Source organism: Rhipicephalus sanguineus, chromosome 5, assembly GCF_013339695.2.
Source record: "Rhipicephalus sanguineus isolate Rsan-2018 chromosome 5, BIME_Rsan_1.4, whole genome shotgun sequence".
NCBI lineage: Eukaryota > Metazoa > Arthropoda > Arachnida > Ixodida > Ixodidae > Rhipicephalus > Rhipicephalus sanguineus.
This window is the reverse complement of record NC_051180.1, coordinates 84,227,556-84,246,487: the sequence shown is the minus strand read 5'-3', so window position 1 is coordinate 84,246,487 and position 18,932 is coordinate 84,227,556. Positions and strand designations below refer to the sequence as shown.

The 18,932-nt window shown below is 52.2% G+C and overlaps 1 protein-coding gene across 1 annotated transcript in view; it reads right to left on the bottom strand.

Moving 5' to 3' along the window:
- Positions 1 to 18,932, bottom strand: part of LOC119393918 (probable mitochondrial glutathione transporter SLC25A40) — a 52,185-nt gene that overhangs the window by 20,737 nt on the left and 12,516 nt on the right. The window contains exon 6 of the mRNA XM_037661111.2: positions 14,822 to 14,920. Coding sequence (XP_037517039.1) covers positions 14,822 to 14,920 — 99 coding nt within the window. The remainder of the gene's footprint in view (positions 1 to 14,821; positions 14,921 to 18,932) is intronic.

The window sequence follows — 18,932 nt, the reverse complement described above, 5'->3', positions numbered from 1 at the left end:
ACGACGCGGCAGCCCAATCTCCACCCCATGCTCTTGCTTCTACTTGGACAACGCTGAGCTTGTTTGATTGGGAAAGAGACAGCGAGTGCCATTATCACAATTACGGTGTTCATTCAGAAAGCAGGACTGTCCTAAGGCAGACAAATTTTATTGAAAGGTTTGTGGACTGTGTTGACCGAAATTTCTTTTTTTCGCATGTGAAGCTTATAGGGGTTACTTTGTAACGAACAGATCCGCGCGTGCGAAACTGCCCCGTCTTTGGATCACACAGCGCACTAGAGGAGTGTAGTTACTCGCTACTAGTGCTACGCAGCAGCCCTAACAGTCAGAGCTGTGACCCCCTATCCCGCGGTTCGCGTAAGTTGCGACCGCGGCGGGTTTCAGGCCAGTGGTAACAGAGACAAGTTCTTTGCCTGACACAGTTTATTGTGCCAAAAGCGCCACCAATGCAACAAAATACAAGGTAAGAACGAAGCGGCGGAGAAGTTCCGCACGACAACGTCAAAACAACAACAAAATGGGAAGCACACGAGATTGAGAGCGATAAGGTTCAACTCACCTCTCGTGGCTTCGCAGTCCGGCCCTGAGGCAGTAAGTTACCTCACAATAGACCGGGCGTTGCGCAGGGGGTGATGGCGTCTGGGTGGCTCCCGACTCGATCAAGCTGTGGTCGTCACCGCTGCTCGAGTCGAAAGACAAGGCGGTCCCCAAGAAAGCCGCGCGCGTCTCTTGGGGTCTGGAGAGGAGTCTCTCCAGAAAAGGGCAAGGAGGGAAAAACGGGGCATCTCGACTTCGGCTAGGGAGCAGGGCGCGAAGGGCTGCGGGAGCGGCACGTGCCCTCTCCCATGCAACCCCCCTCGCCACTGCGCGTATAAACGTAGCGCGAAGCCGAGGTGCCGCCGCGTTGAAGACAATGGGTTGCGTGTGCAACCCCACATCCCCCCCTCCTTAATTGAACCCTTTAGCCAAAAAGAGGATCGCCATCACCTGGGGCTTAAGAGGGGGCTAGCGGCTCCACCAGGAACACGGCGAAGACCGTGTCGATGAGGGAGCCGCACGGAGACGCAGATCACCGTTATCGCTGAAGGGGCAGTCACCTGGCGCGCCGGAAGAAGGTGTCGGTGAGTGATAATGCAGGCCAGCTTGACGGTTGAAGACAGTTGTCAGGACAGCCGTCGGGACAGTGGTCAGGAACAGCTGTCAGGAACTTGACAGTGGTAAGGGACCCAGGCAGCTCGGTCGAAGTCAGCCCGGCTTGCTTTTGGCGTCGCTCGCTCGCTCGGATTTTGCGGCCCATAGTGTTGAAAGGGGCACACGGCTGGATGAATTTCAGCGCCAGACTGCAGACCACCTTGATTTGCGTTGGTCGCATCGCCAGGAGAGCGTCATGTCGACGCAGGAGAGTTGGCTTGGGCGCTCATCAGTCGTTGCCCTCTGGTGGGGTAGATCGTTCTTTCTTTTTCTTTTGAAGATTTCCCCGTGTCGTGCGCCTCCGCTGCTCCGGGACGATCGGCACGCAAAGCAGCAAAGAAGGCGCCGACCCGTCCTTAGCGGCTCGCCACTTGTTGCTCAGCAGGGGTCCGCTCTGCTCCTGCGGCCTCGTCCTCTCTCTTCTTCTTTTCTTCTAAGGCGTTTGGAGTCGAAATTCTCCCGACGCTTGCGGCTGGCCGGCTGCAACCCCCGTTCTACGCAGCGGGATACCACGCTCGTACCGCGGGTGCCCTCCGTAGTTCAGTCGCCGGGTCTGCAGCTCTTCGCCGGGCTGTGCAGTGGTTCCGCGACTTCTTCTGCACCGAGGCCATTCGGGACCGGAAGCTGTTTTGCTGTTTTTCTTTCGCCTTGACTCTAGCTGCTGCTGTGGGCTTTTGGTGTCGCCGCTCTCTGCTGTAAGACGCTTGCGTTGACGGCTTGATGAAGTGCCAGGCTATGGGGCGTCTGCTGGCGAAAACGGTCGTTTCGGCTTGGCTGTTGTTGAAGTGCTGCCGATGGGTGATCTGCGACTCGAACAATAAGTTAGCCCCTCTCTTACTCTCCGAAAAAGCAAGCGCGTGCTCGCTCTCGAAGGCTGCGTGCTAGATATCAGAGGAGCGTCCCATCCGATATCATGCACAATAAAGCCCCTACGAACCGGACAGAGTTAGTTCTGCCGAGATCGCAAGTTGTAACGTCGCACTGAGCTCGTACGTCGAGCCGTGCCTTCGGATGCCACTGCCTGCGGGCGCGGGGAAGCGTTTCCCTCGGGCCACTCGTTCCCTCTGTCATAGTAGGGTTTGAGATCACAGACATGCACCGGTCCGCCGATCGGTCTTAGCGTTAAGTCCGTCAGCTTGTACACGAGAGAAGAGACAGTCTCTCCTACCCGGTACGGTCCTATCCACTTCGGTGCCAGAGAAGCTGAGAATTTCTTACTGGCATCGCTTAGGACATGATTGCGCTTCAACACCAGGTCGCCCACTTTGTACTGAACGTCCCGATGAGAGCGGTCATACTGCGCTTTCTGCTCCCCACGAGCAGTGCTCAGGTTCCGTCGTGCTTTGCCCAAAGCCTCCGTCACCTTCGCGCGCAGCCCAGCTGCATAATCAGCGCGTGCCGACGAAGCAGCCAGTTCCGTGCTGCGTTCCTGTAGAGTATGTTCTACGGGATTCAGCAGCTCTCTCCCAAAATTGAGAGTGGCGGGGGTAAAGCCAGTCGAGCGGTTCACGGTCGTCCTCAGAGCAAATCCGATTTCAGGGACGCAATTGTCCCAATCCTTGTGCGTCCCCGCAAAAGCAACAAGCATGTGCTTGATGTTGCGGTTTACACGTTCGGTTGGATTTGCCTGGGCGTGGTACGTGGTTGTTCTCTTGTGCTTAATGCCCAGGGCTGCACAAGAGTCCACAAAAATTTTGGCGGTGAAATAGGACGCATTGTCCGTAATCAACTGCTTTGGATAGCCGAATCTCGTGAACACTTCGATGAGCTTTTCCATGATAATGCGTGCCGTCAGCCTTCGTAGGGGGAACAGTTCCACCCACTTAGTGAAGTGATCTGTGACGACGAGAAGGAATTGGTTTCCTCTCGGTGTTCTTGGGTAAGGTCCCATGACGTCACAAGCCACTATTTGCCATGGTGTTTGGCTTTGGATCGGCTGCATGAGCCCGGGTGGGCGTCCACCACGTGGCTTCACGCGTTGGCACACATTTCATGAGCGGGCGTAGCGTGTTACATCCCGTTTCATGCCTGGCCAGGTAGCAAAGCGGCACAACTTAAGGTAAGTCTTAGGGCCACTTGCATGCCCAGCGATGCACGTATCGTGAAAGTAGCGTAACAGTGCTCCTCTCAACGTGCGTGGGATCACCACTTTGAAGGACTCATTTGTATCCTTCTCCGCAGGAATGTATCTCAGCAAAGTGCCGTCAGAGTCTAGCAGGTAGGAATCCAACGCGCTCACAGCATTACCAGCTGTTTCAGAGCGCCGCGCATTAACAGCAATACCAGCTGCGTCAACATGCGCCGCGGCCGCGCCGCCGGGCTCCCGGAGCCCCTCAAACACCTTTTTGCAAAATGGATCCTCCCGCTGAGCCTCTAATAGCTCCTTCCTGCTGAACACGTTCCCCACTGAACTGACGCAGTCCAAGTGGTTAACGCTCTCCTCAATTGAAGGTGGGTTGTCCGCCCTTCCGTGAGGACTCTCGCCGTCGAGCAGTGTAGCAGTTACTCTGCTCTTGGGCTGAGTTTCAAAGGTGTCAGGATGGGTATTAATGTTACCCCTCGTGACAACATCGAGCGTCGCAACAGTTACGTCGCTCTCGGGCACGACTTCGGGCGAGGTGAGTTGAGTAGTAATGTTACTCTTCTCACGGTCAACGGGCGCGCGCGAAAGTGCGTCCGCCACAACGTTCCTCTTTCCTTTCCTGTAGCGAACGGTAAAGTCGTATCGCTGCAGGAAAAGTGCCCATCGTGCAAGTCTGCCGCTCGGCTCCCCTAGGCGTCTAAGCCAAGTTAGTGCCATGTGATCAGTCTCGATAACAAATTGAACTCCATCAATATAGTAATCGAACTTTTTCAAGGCAAAAATGATTGCCAAACATTCCTTTTCCGTCACTGAATAATTTTTCTCTGCGGGAGTCAAGGAGCGGCTAGCAAAAGCTACCGGCCGCAAGCCACCTTCGTGCTGTTGGAGCAAAACCGCTCCTAGGCCGAGGTCGCTGGCGTTCGTTTGGATCACAAAATCTTTGCTGAGATCCGCTAGCCTTAATTCAGTGGTTTCCGCGAGCGCTTTAATGAGGTTGCGCAGTGCCTCCTCTTGCTCGGGACCCCATCTCCACCGCTCACCTTTCCTCAACAGAAGTGTCAAGGGGGCTTGCAGTGCAGCGCAATCTGGGATAAACTGACGATAAAAGTTCACCAGCCCCAGAAAGCGTCTCAGTCCACCTATGTCTGTCGGTGATGGATAGTTCAATAATGCCTGAACCTTGTCATCACACGGCAGAAGGCGACCGTTATCCAACGTGAAACCCAGTAGCGTTACTCGGGTCTCGGCAATCTGAGTCTTGGCCGGGTTTAGCGTTATTCCCGCCGACCTCAGACGCTCCAGCACGTCCCTGAGATGGCGTAAGTGCTCATCAAAGGTTCGTGAGTATACCACGACATCGTCCAGGTAAGCAAGAGCGTAGTGCCACCTTGCATCACCTAAGACGCGGTCCATCAGGCGCTGGTAAGTCGCAGGCGCACCGACAAGACCGAATGGCATACGGGTAAACTGGAAAAGGCCCCTGTGACAAGTGAAGGCAGTCTTCTCTCGGTCACGGGGATCTACCTCCACCTGAAAGTATCCTCTGCTAGCATCGAGCGTAGTGAAGTACTTCGCTCCGCCAACATTGGACACGATCGAGGGAATGCTAGGAAGCGGATATGCATCCTTGCGTGTTACCTCGTTCAGGCGACGGTAGTCAACACAAAGGCGGGTCGTCCCATCCTTTTTAGGTACCAGTACCACGGGAAAACCCCACGGGCTCTCCGACCTTTCGACAACGCCTGTATCGAGCAGTTCGTCCAGAGCGCTGTCTAATGCTTTCCTCTTAGCCAAACTCACCGGCCGAGGATTGCATTTCCAAGGAGAAGCATCGCCTGTCTCAATTTTGTGCCTAACTAGCGCAGTGCAGCCAGGCTGTTCTGTGAATATGGCGTCATATTCATTCAGAAGCGATGAGAGGCGAGCTTTCTCTTCCACCGTCAAACTGCTTGAGCTATTGAGCAGCGGGTGGTCCCTTTCGCCCCGCTCTGCAGTGCACAGTGCCTCCGCAGAGGGGGACGGGGGACGCGCGCGAGGGGAGCCGTTCCCTCCGGCGCGTTCTTTCTCCGCGGGTCGGTTTGTCGACCCGGCAGAAACATGTACGAGTGACTTTTTCGGGCAATTGTTGGGACGGTCTGCGCGCGAAGCATCATCGAACGTAATTGTCTCTGACGCTTTTTGAAAGGAAACGAAAGGTTTCAGGGTGCCACATGCTCGCTCCCTATATCCTCCGTTGCAGACGTCAATAACAATGCCCGTCTTGGCGAGGAAGTCTCTACCAAGAATGATAGGAACCGACAGGCCGGGGAGGTAAGCTAGGCGTTGCCGCCTGACCCGTTTCTCCCACCGCACCACAAGCCGAGCGGCAGCGCTTGCTTGCGCCGAGCCGCTGGCGAGCCGGAAAGTCACATTACTCGATCTAAGCCGGATAGCGTTCCGACAGAGATGATCGTACACTTCGTCGCCAAAGAGTGAAGCGCTTGCTCCCGTGTCTAACAGCGCAAAAAACCTGCGCCGGGCGACTGTTAGCTCAATAAGTGGCACTGGCGTGTCGTTGGGTGGTCCAGTACGACAAGCCAGCGGGGCTAGGAGTTCATGTGTCTCACTCAGCACCGCTTTGTTTGCCGCCGGCCATGCAGTGTTGCTCACCGGCGGCCCCGCTCGTTTCCCGAAAGCGCGTGCTCTCGGCTTGCGGGTTGCCAACAATCTCGGGCGAAATGCCCCGGCTGGTTGCAACGATAGCAGAGGGTGGTCGGCCGCGCTCGGGCTTGGCGTGCTGTGCCTCGCGCCGTTTGGCCACCGTTCCTCTCTATCGGATGCTCCCTTCCGGGCGCGCTCCGCTCTAGCGTCCTCGGATCGGTATGTCGACTCCGATTCTGCGTACCTCGGCCATCGGTAGCGTGTGCTGCTCGCATGGCGTACGTGTACGGGTCAAGAGCCTGGTCAGATATGTCCCAACCGCTACTCGAGTGCCCGTCACTGAAGGCAACTGCACCATTTCCCTGTGGACGGATGCGAACATTGTCTCCGTTCCACGCGCATCGCGACTCAAGTGCCTGCGACGCTGGGGGTGGTGGTCGGTACGCACGTGAGGCGAGTATGTCCGCCTGTATGCGTTTTGCCTCCGAGGCCAGCTCGTCCAAATCCCTGAACTTGCCGCCTCTCAAATGTGCTGCGAAAGTGGGGTGCGCTTGTCGCGTGACTCGCTCCACCTTCTCGCAATTTAGAGCCGAGGGGTCAGCAATACGATAGAGCTCGTCCATCGCCCTCACGTACTCTAGCAAGGACTCGTCCGGATGCTGAGTACGCCGCTCTAACTCGCGCAGCATGCGACACTGGTAATCAGCGGGTAAGAATTCGTCGCGAAACCTCGCTCGGAATTCGTTCAGCGTGCTTGACCGGTGGCCGGTAAGTCGGAACCACCGGGCAGCCTGCTCAGTCAGTGATACTGGAACGACGCGTTCTAGCATCTCGCCATCGGACAACCCCGTTGCCTGCTGGTAAGTCAGCATGCGGTCAAGGTAATCATTGGCGCTGACCGTGTCATGATACCCGCTGTAGGTGGGTAAGTCCACCTTTACGCTCGGTCGCGCAGCTGTGCTGGGCCTCAGCAGAGTGTTCTGCACGACACCCGTCAAAGCCTCAATCAGGCGCAAGGCATCCCTTAACACCTGAGGAGACTCGCTCTGGCCAGTAAGGTCTGGCACAGGAGCTGATTGCGTTGAGCCGGTATGCCGCTGTGGCTCCCTGCTCTCCGCACGCTCGGACAAAGGGCTCGGCGTAATGTGCCTCGCGCCTTCGAGCGGACAATCTAACGGAGGGAGGGCCTCATGTGTAGCGCCACCCTCATCGAAGCAAATCAGATCCCCTTGGCTAATGTTCGCCGCAGGGTTCGACTGTGCGGTAGCAGTTACCGCCGCTTCGAATTGTTGCCTGTTGGCAGCCACCCTTGACAGCGTGAACAGCGGCTGTAAGTCAGCCTCGTCTGCTGCCATGGTTGTTCGTGTAGTGGCAGTCACTCACACGAACTACTCGTCCTGTTTAACCACTGGCCCCACGTTGGGCGCCAAATATAGGGGTTACTTTGTAACGAACAGATCCGCGCGTGCGAAACTGCCCCGTCTTTGGATCACACAGCGCACTAGAGGAGTGTAGTTACTCGCTACTAGTGCTACGCAGCAGCCCTAACAGTCAGAGCTGTGACCCCCTATCCCGCGGTTCGCGTAAGTTGCGACCGCGGCGGGTTTCAGGCCAGTGGTAACAGAGACAAGTTCTTTGCCTGACACAGTTTATTGTGCCAAAAGCGCCACCAACGCAACAAAATACAAGGTAAGAACGAAGCGGCGGAGAAGTTCCGCACGACAACGTCAAAACAACAACAAAATGGGAAGCACACGAGATTGAGAGCGATAAGGTTCAACTCACCTCTCGTGGCTTCGCAGTCCGGCCCTGAGGCAGTAAGTTACCTCACAATAGACCGGGCGTTGCGCAGGGTGTGATGGCGTCTGGGTGGCTCCCGACTCGATCAAGCTGTGGTCGTCACCGCTGCTCGAGTCGAAAGACAAGGCGGTCCCCAAGAAAGCCGCGCGCGTCTCTTGGGTTCTGGAGAGGAGTCTCTCCAGAAAAGGGCAAGGAGGGAAAAACGGGGCATCTCGACTTCGGCCAGGGAGCAGGGCGCGAAGGGCTGCGGGAGCGGCACGTGCCCTCTCCCATGCAACCCCCCTCGCCACTGCGCGTATAAACGTAGCGCGAAGCCGAGGTGCCGCCGCGTTGAAGACAATGGGTTGCGTGTGCAACCCCACAAGCTTAATTTTCGGAAATGCAGATGCTGAAACAGACTATTGCTCAATTTTATGTAGGCTATCAGACAAGCAGCTGGGTATATAGAAGCAGTATGTCGTAGTGCCACAGTGGCCGAGTTGTCAGCACGCACACTCATATACAGAAATGCTTGGGCAAATGAACATTTCTGTTGAATTACTGCCACAAAGATCCGCAGTATTACCTTTCCACACTTCCTCTTGGCAATGAGTCTTTGCTCTGAGATGTACATTTAGTGCGCTTATTGAGGCTGGTACATTTTTTTTATCTCACAGGGTAATTACATGCCCCGAAGAGAAGCTAGGTGAGCGTGCAAAGCGTATGGTCACACAGGCGCCATTCAGTAGTCCTGCACTCTGGTACGGATTGTAGAAAGAGCCAATTCCTAGAGCTGCGTTCGAGCGCCTACAAGGTGTTAAAGGGGTCATGAAGCACCCCTTGGGCTGATTGAAAAAACACATCCTGCGGAAAGCTGACACGGCTATGAACTGCTCTGCCAAATATTACAGTCGTGCGCGCCGCGTAATGGCCACAAGCGGAGCGCGAAGTTGCCGTTTCCCCAGGCACCCTCTTTTCAAACAGAGGCCGGTTCTCACTCTCGTCGGTGGGCGGGGCGTCTGTCCGCTGTACGTCGCAAGAGACATAGCATGCTTATTGGCCGATAGCCGACGTAAATCGAGAGCGGCGTTCGGATCAGATGCGCTTCTTGCCGCGGGGTGCCGCCACTTGCCGGCGCCGCACTCCTCAGTACACGGTAGCCGCACTCGCGCAAGCGAATCACAGCGGGAGAGCGATCGCGTTTCATGACGCGCGCTGGCGTAACTTCTTTCCCCCATGCCATCCCTCCCTGTCTAGCTTCCAGTGCGCTCGTCGGCACGAGAAAAGAGAGAAAGCGCTGGGAGCGTGCGCCAAACCCCCGTAACTCCGCTGATTCTTGACGGATTCGAGAAATTTTTGCGGCAATCGATTCGGGAGGCAGTACACTCCGATACTGAGGCCATTAGATCATTACTTGGAAAAGTGGTTCATGACCCCTTTAAGGTTGCTCAATTTGGCCTGGAAACCGGTGAAATCGCGTGCTTGGAGAATTGCTGTAGGTGTTACTGCGGCCAACACGCAGCAATTATTCCTAGAGTTCGGCATTGCTATGAACAGACAACCGGCAAAACAAAAAGCCCGCAAGAATACCGCGCGCCGTCACCGCGGGACCGTGAAGCGCGCAGGGTGAGTGGGTGAGAGTGTCCCTTCAAGACTGCGCTTGTTGCCGCGAGAGGCGCCTTCATCGGCAGCGGAGTTACGTCTGCACGGAGCCTATAGTTGCTGCTGTATACACACTTGCCTCAGTTTAAATAATTGTGGTATTTTTTCTCGGTTAAAAGTAATCGTAATGTTCCTTTGTTAAAGCTTGTGAATATTTGTTACAAATAAAATGTTGTGGAATGCTTGGACTATTTTAAAAGTTGTTACCTTACCAGCCTAGAGCTGCTTTGAAAATGGTTGCCTTACTATTCGAACAGCATTCGATTTGTATTCGTACTCTATTTGGGGTCATCACTATTCGATTTGTATTCGATTCGATTCTAAAATTTGCTATTCGCACACCCCTACATTTCGGCAGTGCAGGACACAAGTGACGAGAGCACAGTGAAGCTCAGTCAACATCCAGCCCCGCGTACCCGCAGCAAGCGCCTGCCCCTTTCCGGCACATGCCATTAGTTCGGCGCTTCCACCAATAGAAGCGCCACCTGTCCAAACTCGCCCAGCACCCAGTGCCTATAACAAAAACCAAGCACATGTAAGATTTCTACCTTGAACACGTTAGATTTTGTCAGGAATAAGGCAAATGCTGCCAAATAAGGCAATGGTGTTTAGCTGATTGCGATGGATCTCAACAGATTATGCCGCAGCATTATGTACAGCAATGCAACCAAAGGGAGACAAAGAAGAGAGGAAATGATGAGGGGATTATACACTGTACTGACCAGCTGGAGATTAAAACAAAACAAAAGGGGAAAAGAAACTGCACATAAAGACAACAAAGTGTGTGACAATCCTCTGTCTGCCATTCAGCCCATGCATGTAATGTGACATATTTTCATATTTATGAGCAGGTTGACAATGATCTCACCACCATCAGCACGCTGGAATAACACAAGATGATGCTTACACACTGCTGAAATTGTGGGGGTCTCCACACCCTTGGATGGCAAGATGTGTGCCTTCATACACACGTGGACGAGATGCAAGCATGGTTATAGCACGTGGCTAACACGAACATTTGGCTAAGCATTAAATGGTTTGTTTTAAAAATTACAAACTTGTCAGCCTGGCTTTTTGGCAAAGGGTACCCTGGGTAATTCTTAGGGTTTGTCAGCACAAGCATTGTCATAGTACAGCAGCAAAGGCCTTTCCATGGCTGGTGTAGAAGTGTTTGACCCACGGAGCAAGAATTCTTGAGGAGGCGAAACTGCGGTCGCTCGGGCGCCCTAATAAAGTCACGAAATCGGGCACAGCGCTCACGCGCCCTCTGTCGTGAGAGTCCGCTAGCGGAGAAGGAAAAATGCGCGCGTCCCTCTCACCGCGATCTCCAATGAAGCTCGTCGGTTCAAGGCTATTCGTCGCCGATTCGCCGTTCGCGCTTCACGCCCGAATGGATGTGTTTTTGTGCGTCCTCGCCGGCTCCATATTTTAACGCGACAGCGTTAAAGAGCCCGTTTCGCAGAAATACCGGTGTCGGCGTCCGTGTCAGTGAGGCTAGCAACTGAGAAGGCGATGCGCACGGGGCCCGATTACGCTATCGCGTTCTACTCTTAAAGGCAAAGCTCAAGCGCACTCCAAGTTTTTTCGGTAAATTAACGAGAAAAATGGCGTCACATGCAGGAAAATTACCACCGTGATATTTTTTGTACAACGTGAAATCTATAATTTTTGATAACGTGAACTCATAGTTAGGTATATTTATTTCAACGAATGATGGGACTTACCCTATATGCCATCAATTCAGATTTAGGTTGTTGCGGCGGCTGCATTTAGATGGAGGCGAAATGCTAAAGGCCCGTGTGCTTACATTTAGGTGCACGTTACAAAACCCCAGGTGGTTGAAATTTCACATTGTCTTTTTTTGAGAACAGCAGACAAGTATCCGGAACAGCGCGCGGAAAGACTGAAGGCACGGCGTCTCGTAACAACACTGGCAGTTTCGGTTTTTCAAGGAGAACTTCGCCACCAAGTTCACCATAATAGCGCCGCCAGTCTATGTCACTGTCCGAGAAGTCCTTCTCGCAAACGTCAGCTGTCGGTCTTTTCTTGGTATGGCGCGAGCCCACGCTTCCAACCTCACTGGGTCACTAGGAACTTCGAAGGTAATTACCTTCTCCTTGCAGGACGCGTACCCACTGCTGCAGTTCGGCACGACACATTTCCGCCCCATCCTGAAGAAGCACTGGTCGAAATCTGCAAAGCACTCTCCTTTGTCGCAACGTGAAAAGCGCGCGCAAACATCGAGGACTCGGCGCCGCCAGCGTAACGCGCGGAAGCCCTGGAAGCCACTGCGAGCGCTAAAGAGAAAGAAACCAGCAAAAGCGAAGGGAACTTTCCGTCCCAAGGCCACCTGCGCATGCGCGCGCACAACATGCGAGAGAGGAGCGAGGATCGCGTGCATGTGGCGGCAGACGTCGTCTGCTCAGGGGCCACTACTAGCAGTTCGTTCCAAGCGCTGTACGGCCTATAATTCTGGCAGTATCGATTAGGAACTGCAGCTAAAATATCTGCCATATCTACCGATTGATGTTACAGACAGAAATCTTAGAAATTTTACATTTTACGAGGCGCTATCACGATTTTTATGCGTCGCGTCCATAGAAGAGCATGTAAAAGATGGCAACAGGCTGAAAGCGTCATCTGTCGTGCTTCGGCGTAACCGCATTCCGCCGTGACGCTATCGCGCCGCCCTCGCGCGCTGCCGCCGCCGAGAGATTCTCCTCCTCAAATACTTCTTTCTCCATGGTTTGACCACACTTCAGGCTTACTTTTCATCACGAAGCATGCTTTACATATCCACAACTTTTTAAACACTACCTGTTATTCACTGGATCCTGCTTCCTGAATACAAGCTTCTAGATCTGCAATGGCTACAGCTTTGGTTTCAGTACACCTTAGTGCACTAAGGTAACAAAAATACCGTATTCGCCACCTGCTTTCATGTGAATGCTTGACAACAGACGGTTTCGCCAGCGCTTGCCGTTCTCTGGCAACACTGTGCGTTCACCGGAAATACGCCCTAGAAAACTTCCTGTTTACCTTGTTTTAGCGTGGGTTTAGCCTGCTTTGCTGGCCGCGACTGCTTGTGTTTCGATGTTTTCTGCAGATAGAATTATTCCGATGAAGTGCTCGCGACTCGGGCGCTGCTGTGTGGTGCCAGGATGCAGTCTGCGATCCGGAGCTAATTTGCTATCGCAAGTCGAAACGTTCCGTTTTCCGACAGATGAAGGCAGAAAGAGCGCCTGGATTGCAGCGATCAGGCGAGAAAACTGGATTCCCATAAAAAGCGCGTAGATTTGTTCTGCCCACTTCATCAAAAGCAAGTAAAGCTCAATGCATACTCTAATGGCACAGAGGCGATGCTCAGACGTTAGTCTAAGGTCCCCAATTGCAAACACGTCGGACGCAGTCGTCTTCCACCCGTGACAGATAAGTGCGCTGACGCCTGAAGTGCATAGCAAAATCTCAAAGCTGGCTAACGCAGAAAGTCCACCGTAAAGGTGTTTCCTGTAGTTGGGACCTCATCAGTGATGTGTACTGTTGGAAGCAACATTCGGGACACCAAAGCAGCCACGCTCAACATGAATCACCGCACAGTGTACGTCGCGGTGCCCATGTTTTGTTGCCGTTGCATTTGCTTTTTATGAGAGCGACGCCTGCGAATGGGTTCGCATCGGTGCGAGCAAATGACTCATCACCTGTCTTGTTGCCGCCAATGGACATCCCCTCACTCTAGCTAAATTATCTTTCGGTGTGAGTGTGCACAGTAGATGTAGGCGGGTTAACTTGAAAGTTTTATTCAGGAATACTGTACTCGTGAGTAAACCATAGTTCTGCGTGTGACTCAGCTGTAACTGACGTCATCACATGAGTACATTCATCTAGTATATTATCTCAGTCACACCGAAAACTTCGGATTGCGAGCGATTCCGATCGGCGCTGATCCCTATCAAAAGTGACCAGTGTGATACAGGCGCAGTAATAAGCGTTTTAGCGTGAAGTTGTGTGCCTAGACAAATATACATCAATATGTCCGCGGCTGTGACAGGAGGCAGGTTTCTAGCTCCTCGCAAAAAGCCTAATTGCACGACTTTTCTATCCAGCGGATCAGGCAATTCTTCTCCTAGCCACTGCAGTTTCTGCTTGTACCTCTCTCGTGCGACGTCGTCAAGCTCCTTCATGTATCGCAAGACAACGCTCTAAACACATCTGAGGGAATGCGCCAGAAATAATAGAGCAACAAACTCAAACACACCAGGCAAACACCGCCCAGACCACTGAAGAAGTATTACCGGAAATGCCGCACCGGAAGTCTTCTTGGGCAGGCCGTTCGGCGCAGTATAGTTTGTTTACAAACAGCGAAACAGTCTATATACGGCAACGTTTCTGGTCTTGCTTCATAGTTGGTAAAGTTGTTCTGAGCTAGCGGAACTTGTCCTGTGGCATTAGTGCAAGCAGAAAGGCATACGCATTAAGCTAACACTGAATTCTCGCCTAACTCCTTCATGTTGCAAGCCTGTACACTTTGAGTGCTATTTCCTCTTTAAGCCGTTGGCAGCTTCCAATCGTTGCACACTTCAACTGTGGATATAGATACAGTACAAAGAGACTGTCTTCAATGAAAAAAATGTCAAGATCTCTTCCTAGTTGAAAACTAGCTATTCTTTTAAGTCTACACAATCCACATATACCCATAAGCAACATATACACCCAGAGATGTGCACGGACACATGATTTTCATAGTTTTAAAATAATAAGTAGACTCTCGAGTACATGGCAATCTCTTAACGGAACTGCTGCCTAAATGGAACAACAGCCTCTAATATGACTGGTTTCGTGCTTGAATTCTGCATCCCTGTTCACCTCTCAGTAAATGGAACTCCTGTTAAACAAGACACATTTTCCTGGTCCCTTCAGGCTCCATTTAACAAGAGTATACAGTACTCGAAATGCTATCACAGCAGGCAATGCACAAGCAATGTTTCTCACCATGTCAAGAATGTCTTGAGTGTTGAAGCTCAAGTTTCAGTTCAAATACATTGCAACATTCAGAGATCACCTGACCAATGATACACGAGTAACAACTGCAGCTAGAGAGTAGATTTGGGTCAAATTGCTATGTCTCGCTCTGGCAAGGCAGACAGCTTGAACATATCCTCATATCTGAATGGACTATTAATATCTGGGATTTAACGTCCCAAAACCGCGATATGATTATGAGAGAAGCCGTAGTGAAGGGCTCCGGAAATTTCGACCACCTGGGGTTCTTTAACGTGCACCTAAATCTAGGTACATGGGCCTCAAACATTTTCGCCTTCATCAAAAATGCAGCCGCGGCGGCTGGGATTCGATCCTGTGACCTTTGGGTCAGCAATCGAGCGCCATAACCACTAGACCACCATGGCGGGGCCTGAAGGGACTATAGGAGAGACCATTATTTGTACATATTTCTTATGCAACACTTACAAGAGAAAGGGACATCTCTCAGGAGGGTTGGTCCCAGGCCTACGTAAAGTGATAGTAAACCCCTGGTCTTGACAAGGCTCTTCACAGCTTGTCCAATCTCTGCAAACAGCAAGGAACAATCGAGAAAGTCACACACTGCCAACCACAGGTCGGCAAAACATATGGAGCTCACTCACTCACTCAGGAAATATATTTTGCCCTTAGGGCTCACTCGGACTCGGACTCACCAAAATTTTCCTCAGGCGGACTCACCTGAACTAGGCCTCACTAAAATTTTTTTCAACCGGACTCGCTCGAACTCAAGCTCACTGTAACATTACTCATTCGGCATCACTCAGACTCACGGCTCGATCTGAGTCTGAGTGAGTCGACTCATGAGTCCGCCACAGTTTTTTTGACCATGGTGTCAATGCTCTTTAACCGAAATATCTCGCATAATCGGTGCTCTACTTGGCACGTACCTTTTCATCTCGTACCTTTAATACGAGTTATCAGTGGTTGCAATCCAGTGATGACATTTTCATTGAAAGAGATCACTCAGATATTTTTATCAAGAACTTTCCGTGAAAGAGATTGCGGAGGGGGGATCAAGGTACCTCACCTGTAACTCTTGCCTCTGATCAATAAATATTGAGCTGGCGTATGAATGCAAGTGTGTCGAAGAATGTGAGTAGACATGAGTATGAATGCGAGCCGACATAAGGCTGATAGTAATGCTGAAGTTGTGTAGTTATCAGCATCGATAGACACGAAAACGTGGAGCTTACTCAGACTCACTCAAGAACTATATTTTGCGCCTAGGGCTCACTCACACTCACCAAAATTTTCCTCAACAGGACTCACTCAGACTCACACTCACTACAATTAATCTCAGCCAGACTCACTCGGACTCAGACTCACGGCTTGATCTGACCCCTGTATTCTAAAACGTCCCTTCACTCAACGCTGCACCTCGACATGACAAAGTCGATGGGATCGCCGTCTCTAGGCAGAACAAGTCCCTACATATCAGCGATAATCTGCAGTGATTCTTGAGAAGCACGGCGTCATTTTCAGTCGAGTAGCGGCGCTGTGCTAGACTCGGTCAAGTGAAGGACGAAATTCGAGTCGACGCTTGTTTGAGAATACAGGGGTGAGTCTGTGTGAGCCTGAGTGAATTTGCCGGCCTATGCTGCCAACTACAAAAACTAAAGGTGCCCAAATTGCCAAGAAAGTCTACCAATGGCAATTACAGTGACTAAGAGAGCAGTGTACAACCCAGAAACCTGAACCGTGCCCTGTTGGAGCCCTTGCTAATTACCAAGTAACTTACTAAATTTTCCACTAGGTCTGGTGGAAGTTAACGGTTCGAAGGGGGGGGGGGGGGGTCGCATGCTTAGCAGCTAAATAAATTAAAAAAAAAAGAAGACTGATTTTCTTGCGCACTTCTAAATCTGCTGAGCAAGCTTTTAGTTAATTTGGGATTACCCTTTATCGAAATCTTTTGCAATTTGATGTGACAACAAAGACTTTCTGCACTTTCTTGTTTGTACTATTATTGCCTAACCAATGTAAAACTAGCACAGTCGAACACTGATATATCGAACCCACATACTATATCGAATTTTCGGCTATATCGAACTCGTAAATTATCCCCTTGAAAATCCTTTGTAAACGTATAGAAATTCGGACGTCTATATCGAACGGTATTTTTACCCGCCATCGGATATATCGAATGCCGCGCGAGCTGGAAGGCGCGCTTCGGCACTCGCTGAGTCCCGCGACCTTCACGGCACCGCGCCTCAGCCAACACCCGAAACGCTCGAAAAACGTGAGGGCGAGAGGGCTCGGACTGTACTCCTGCTGGGCGCGTTCTCTAACTTTTGGAACGGCTTTTTTTTTTCCTTTTTTTTTTCCTCTCTCTTTCTCCTACGCTCTCTGCGTTACCGTCGGCTCGGAGAGCAGGAACGAAGGAGCCGGCAGCCTCCTCCTTTCACCTTTTTTTTGTTGCTGTTTTGCGAGTTTTGATCAGCCAACCACAGTCCGCCCCTTTCGTATTTATTCAGACAACCACAGCTCGCGCCTTTCGTACATCGCTGCTGCCCTCGCAGGTAGCCTGGGCGCCCGGGTAGCCATCGCCGCCGCCATCGCGACTGATCGCGAGCACTTTGTTGGTGAAGTTCACTTCCGTGAGTTGTCGCATGCCACCGCATTCCTCTTTTGCGTGCGTGCTCCCCTACGAGCTCAAAAACATAGAGCTGAAGTTTCTGCTCGCCAACACAACAGCGAAGCTGCAACTGCTCGACCAGGGCATCATCAAGTCCTTCAAGGTGGGCTGAAGGTTGACCTGCTTGGTGCCATTCAAATGGTGACGGGCGCCTGGCGAGATGTGAAGATGGACACAATGGCCAACTGCTTCCGGAAGGCAGGCTTCGTGACAGCGGAACTTGCGGAAACCAGTGAAGACGGCGACGACAAGCGCATAGACGACGCATTTCACGAGTTGTCGTCTCTCTTCCCGGCTGCCGTTCCACCTGAAGTGTCTGCGGACGATTTTGAGGAAGCGGACTGCAATGTTCAGGCTGTTGCGAGCATCGCTGACGAGGGCATTGTAGCTGCGGTTGCAGGGACCCAGGATGCCCAGGCCGACAGCTCAAGTGGCGACAAAGATCGTCTGGACGAGGCGGCGGCTACACGCGCGTACTCCGCCGCTGAAGGGGCGGCAGCGTTCGGCTCGATTCGCCGTTTTTGCGGCGACATGGAGTGAACCGGGCTGTCACACCTGGACAGCCTCAATAAGATCGAGGCCAACGCCTTCAACTCCTTAGAGATCCTTAGGAAGGTTGCAGACGTGGAGGCATACATGCACCAGCGCCTGCTTTCTACTCGCCAAAAGAAGATAACCGACTTTTTAAGCAGTAAATTGTTTCCACTCGGTGCCCAGTGTTTTCGTTCATTGTTTACGCCCCAACACGTGCACCTCCTGCAAAGGTACCGACATCATTTTTCAGTACTACGATATTTCAGAATAACGAATTAAATTCGGCGGTCCCGCGAAGTTCGTTGTAATGAGATTCTACTGTATTTGAGTCTCACCCGCAAAAGCTGTTCGCAACGCTCGGCACAGACCGCACCGCAATGTTCGTGAAGCTTCACGATTGTCTGAAGTCATTCTTTCAAGATTACACGCAGGACGCGAATAGTCAAGTTTTTTCAAGAGCTTTAGCAAGCGCCAGCGATAATGCTAGAACCTTCGATGCCGCATGTATAAATACCAGCGCGCCTTTCTGCAGATCAGTTTTATGAACGGCAGATGCTCTGTTCACCGCTATCAGTGTACAGTGTGTATTGCTGTAGTTTGACTTTCCATTTCCCAGCTACAAGTCCGGCCAAATAAAGAGTTTCATCTTGGACACGCTGACTGCTGCCTTCGTCGACGTCACGATCCCGTGACATCAGGTGGAAGTGCTGTTCCATGGTCCGGACGCCACCGCAAGGCGCTGACCCAAACCCAAGCCACAAAGAAGACGACGCTAAAGACAACCCGGATCGCCGAACTAACCGCAGGCAGAAGGGACTACAGCCAGATTATGGGCTTCCTCCCGGAAACACAAGGCAATCTAAGACCGTGACCTTGACTGTAGGTACGATAACAACTGCTGCACCGCCCACACTGATCGTGCTCCGGCAGCCCAGAGAGCCACCAACATTCCACGAATCATTAGTCGAAGACCCGGAAAGTTGGCTGTAGGCGTACGACCGGGTCGCTGTTTTCAACCACTGGAGCAACAACGGCAAGCTACGGCATGTCTATTTCGCCTTGGAAGACGCCGCTAGGACAAGGTTCGAGGACCAAGGGTCAACCCTGACAACGTGGGACATTTTTCGCTCCAGGTTCTTGGCAACCTTCACGAGTGTTGTCCGCAAAGAGTGGGCCAATGCGCTCCTCGAAACCCGTGTCCAACTGCCAAACGAGAACGTGGCACTTTTCACTAATGAAATGACCAGACTCTTCCGTCACGCAGACCCCAAAACGCCCGGAGAAAAGAAAGTTCGCTTCCTCATGCAAGGAGTAAAGCAGGAGCTCTTCGCAGGACTGGTGCGGAACCCACCAAGCAGTGAGCAGGAATTC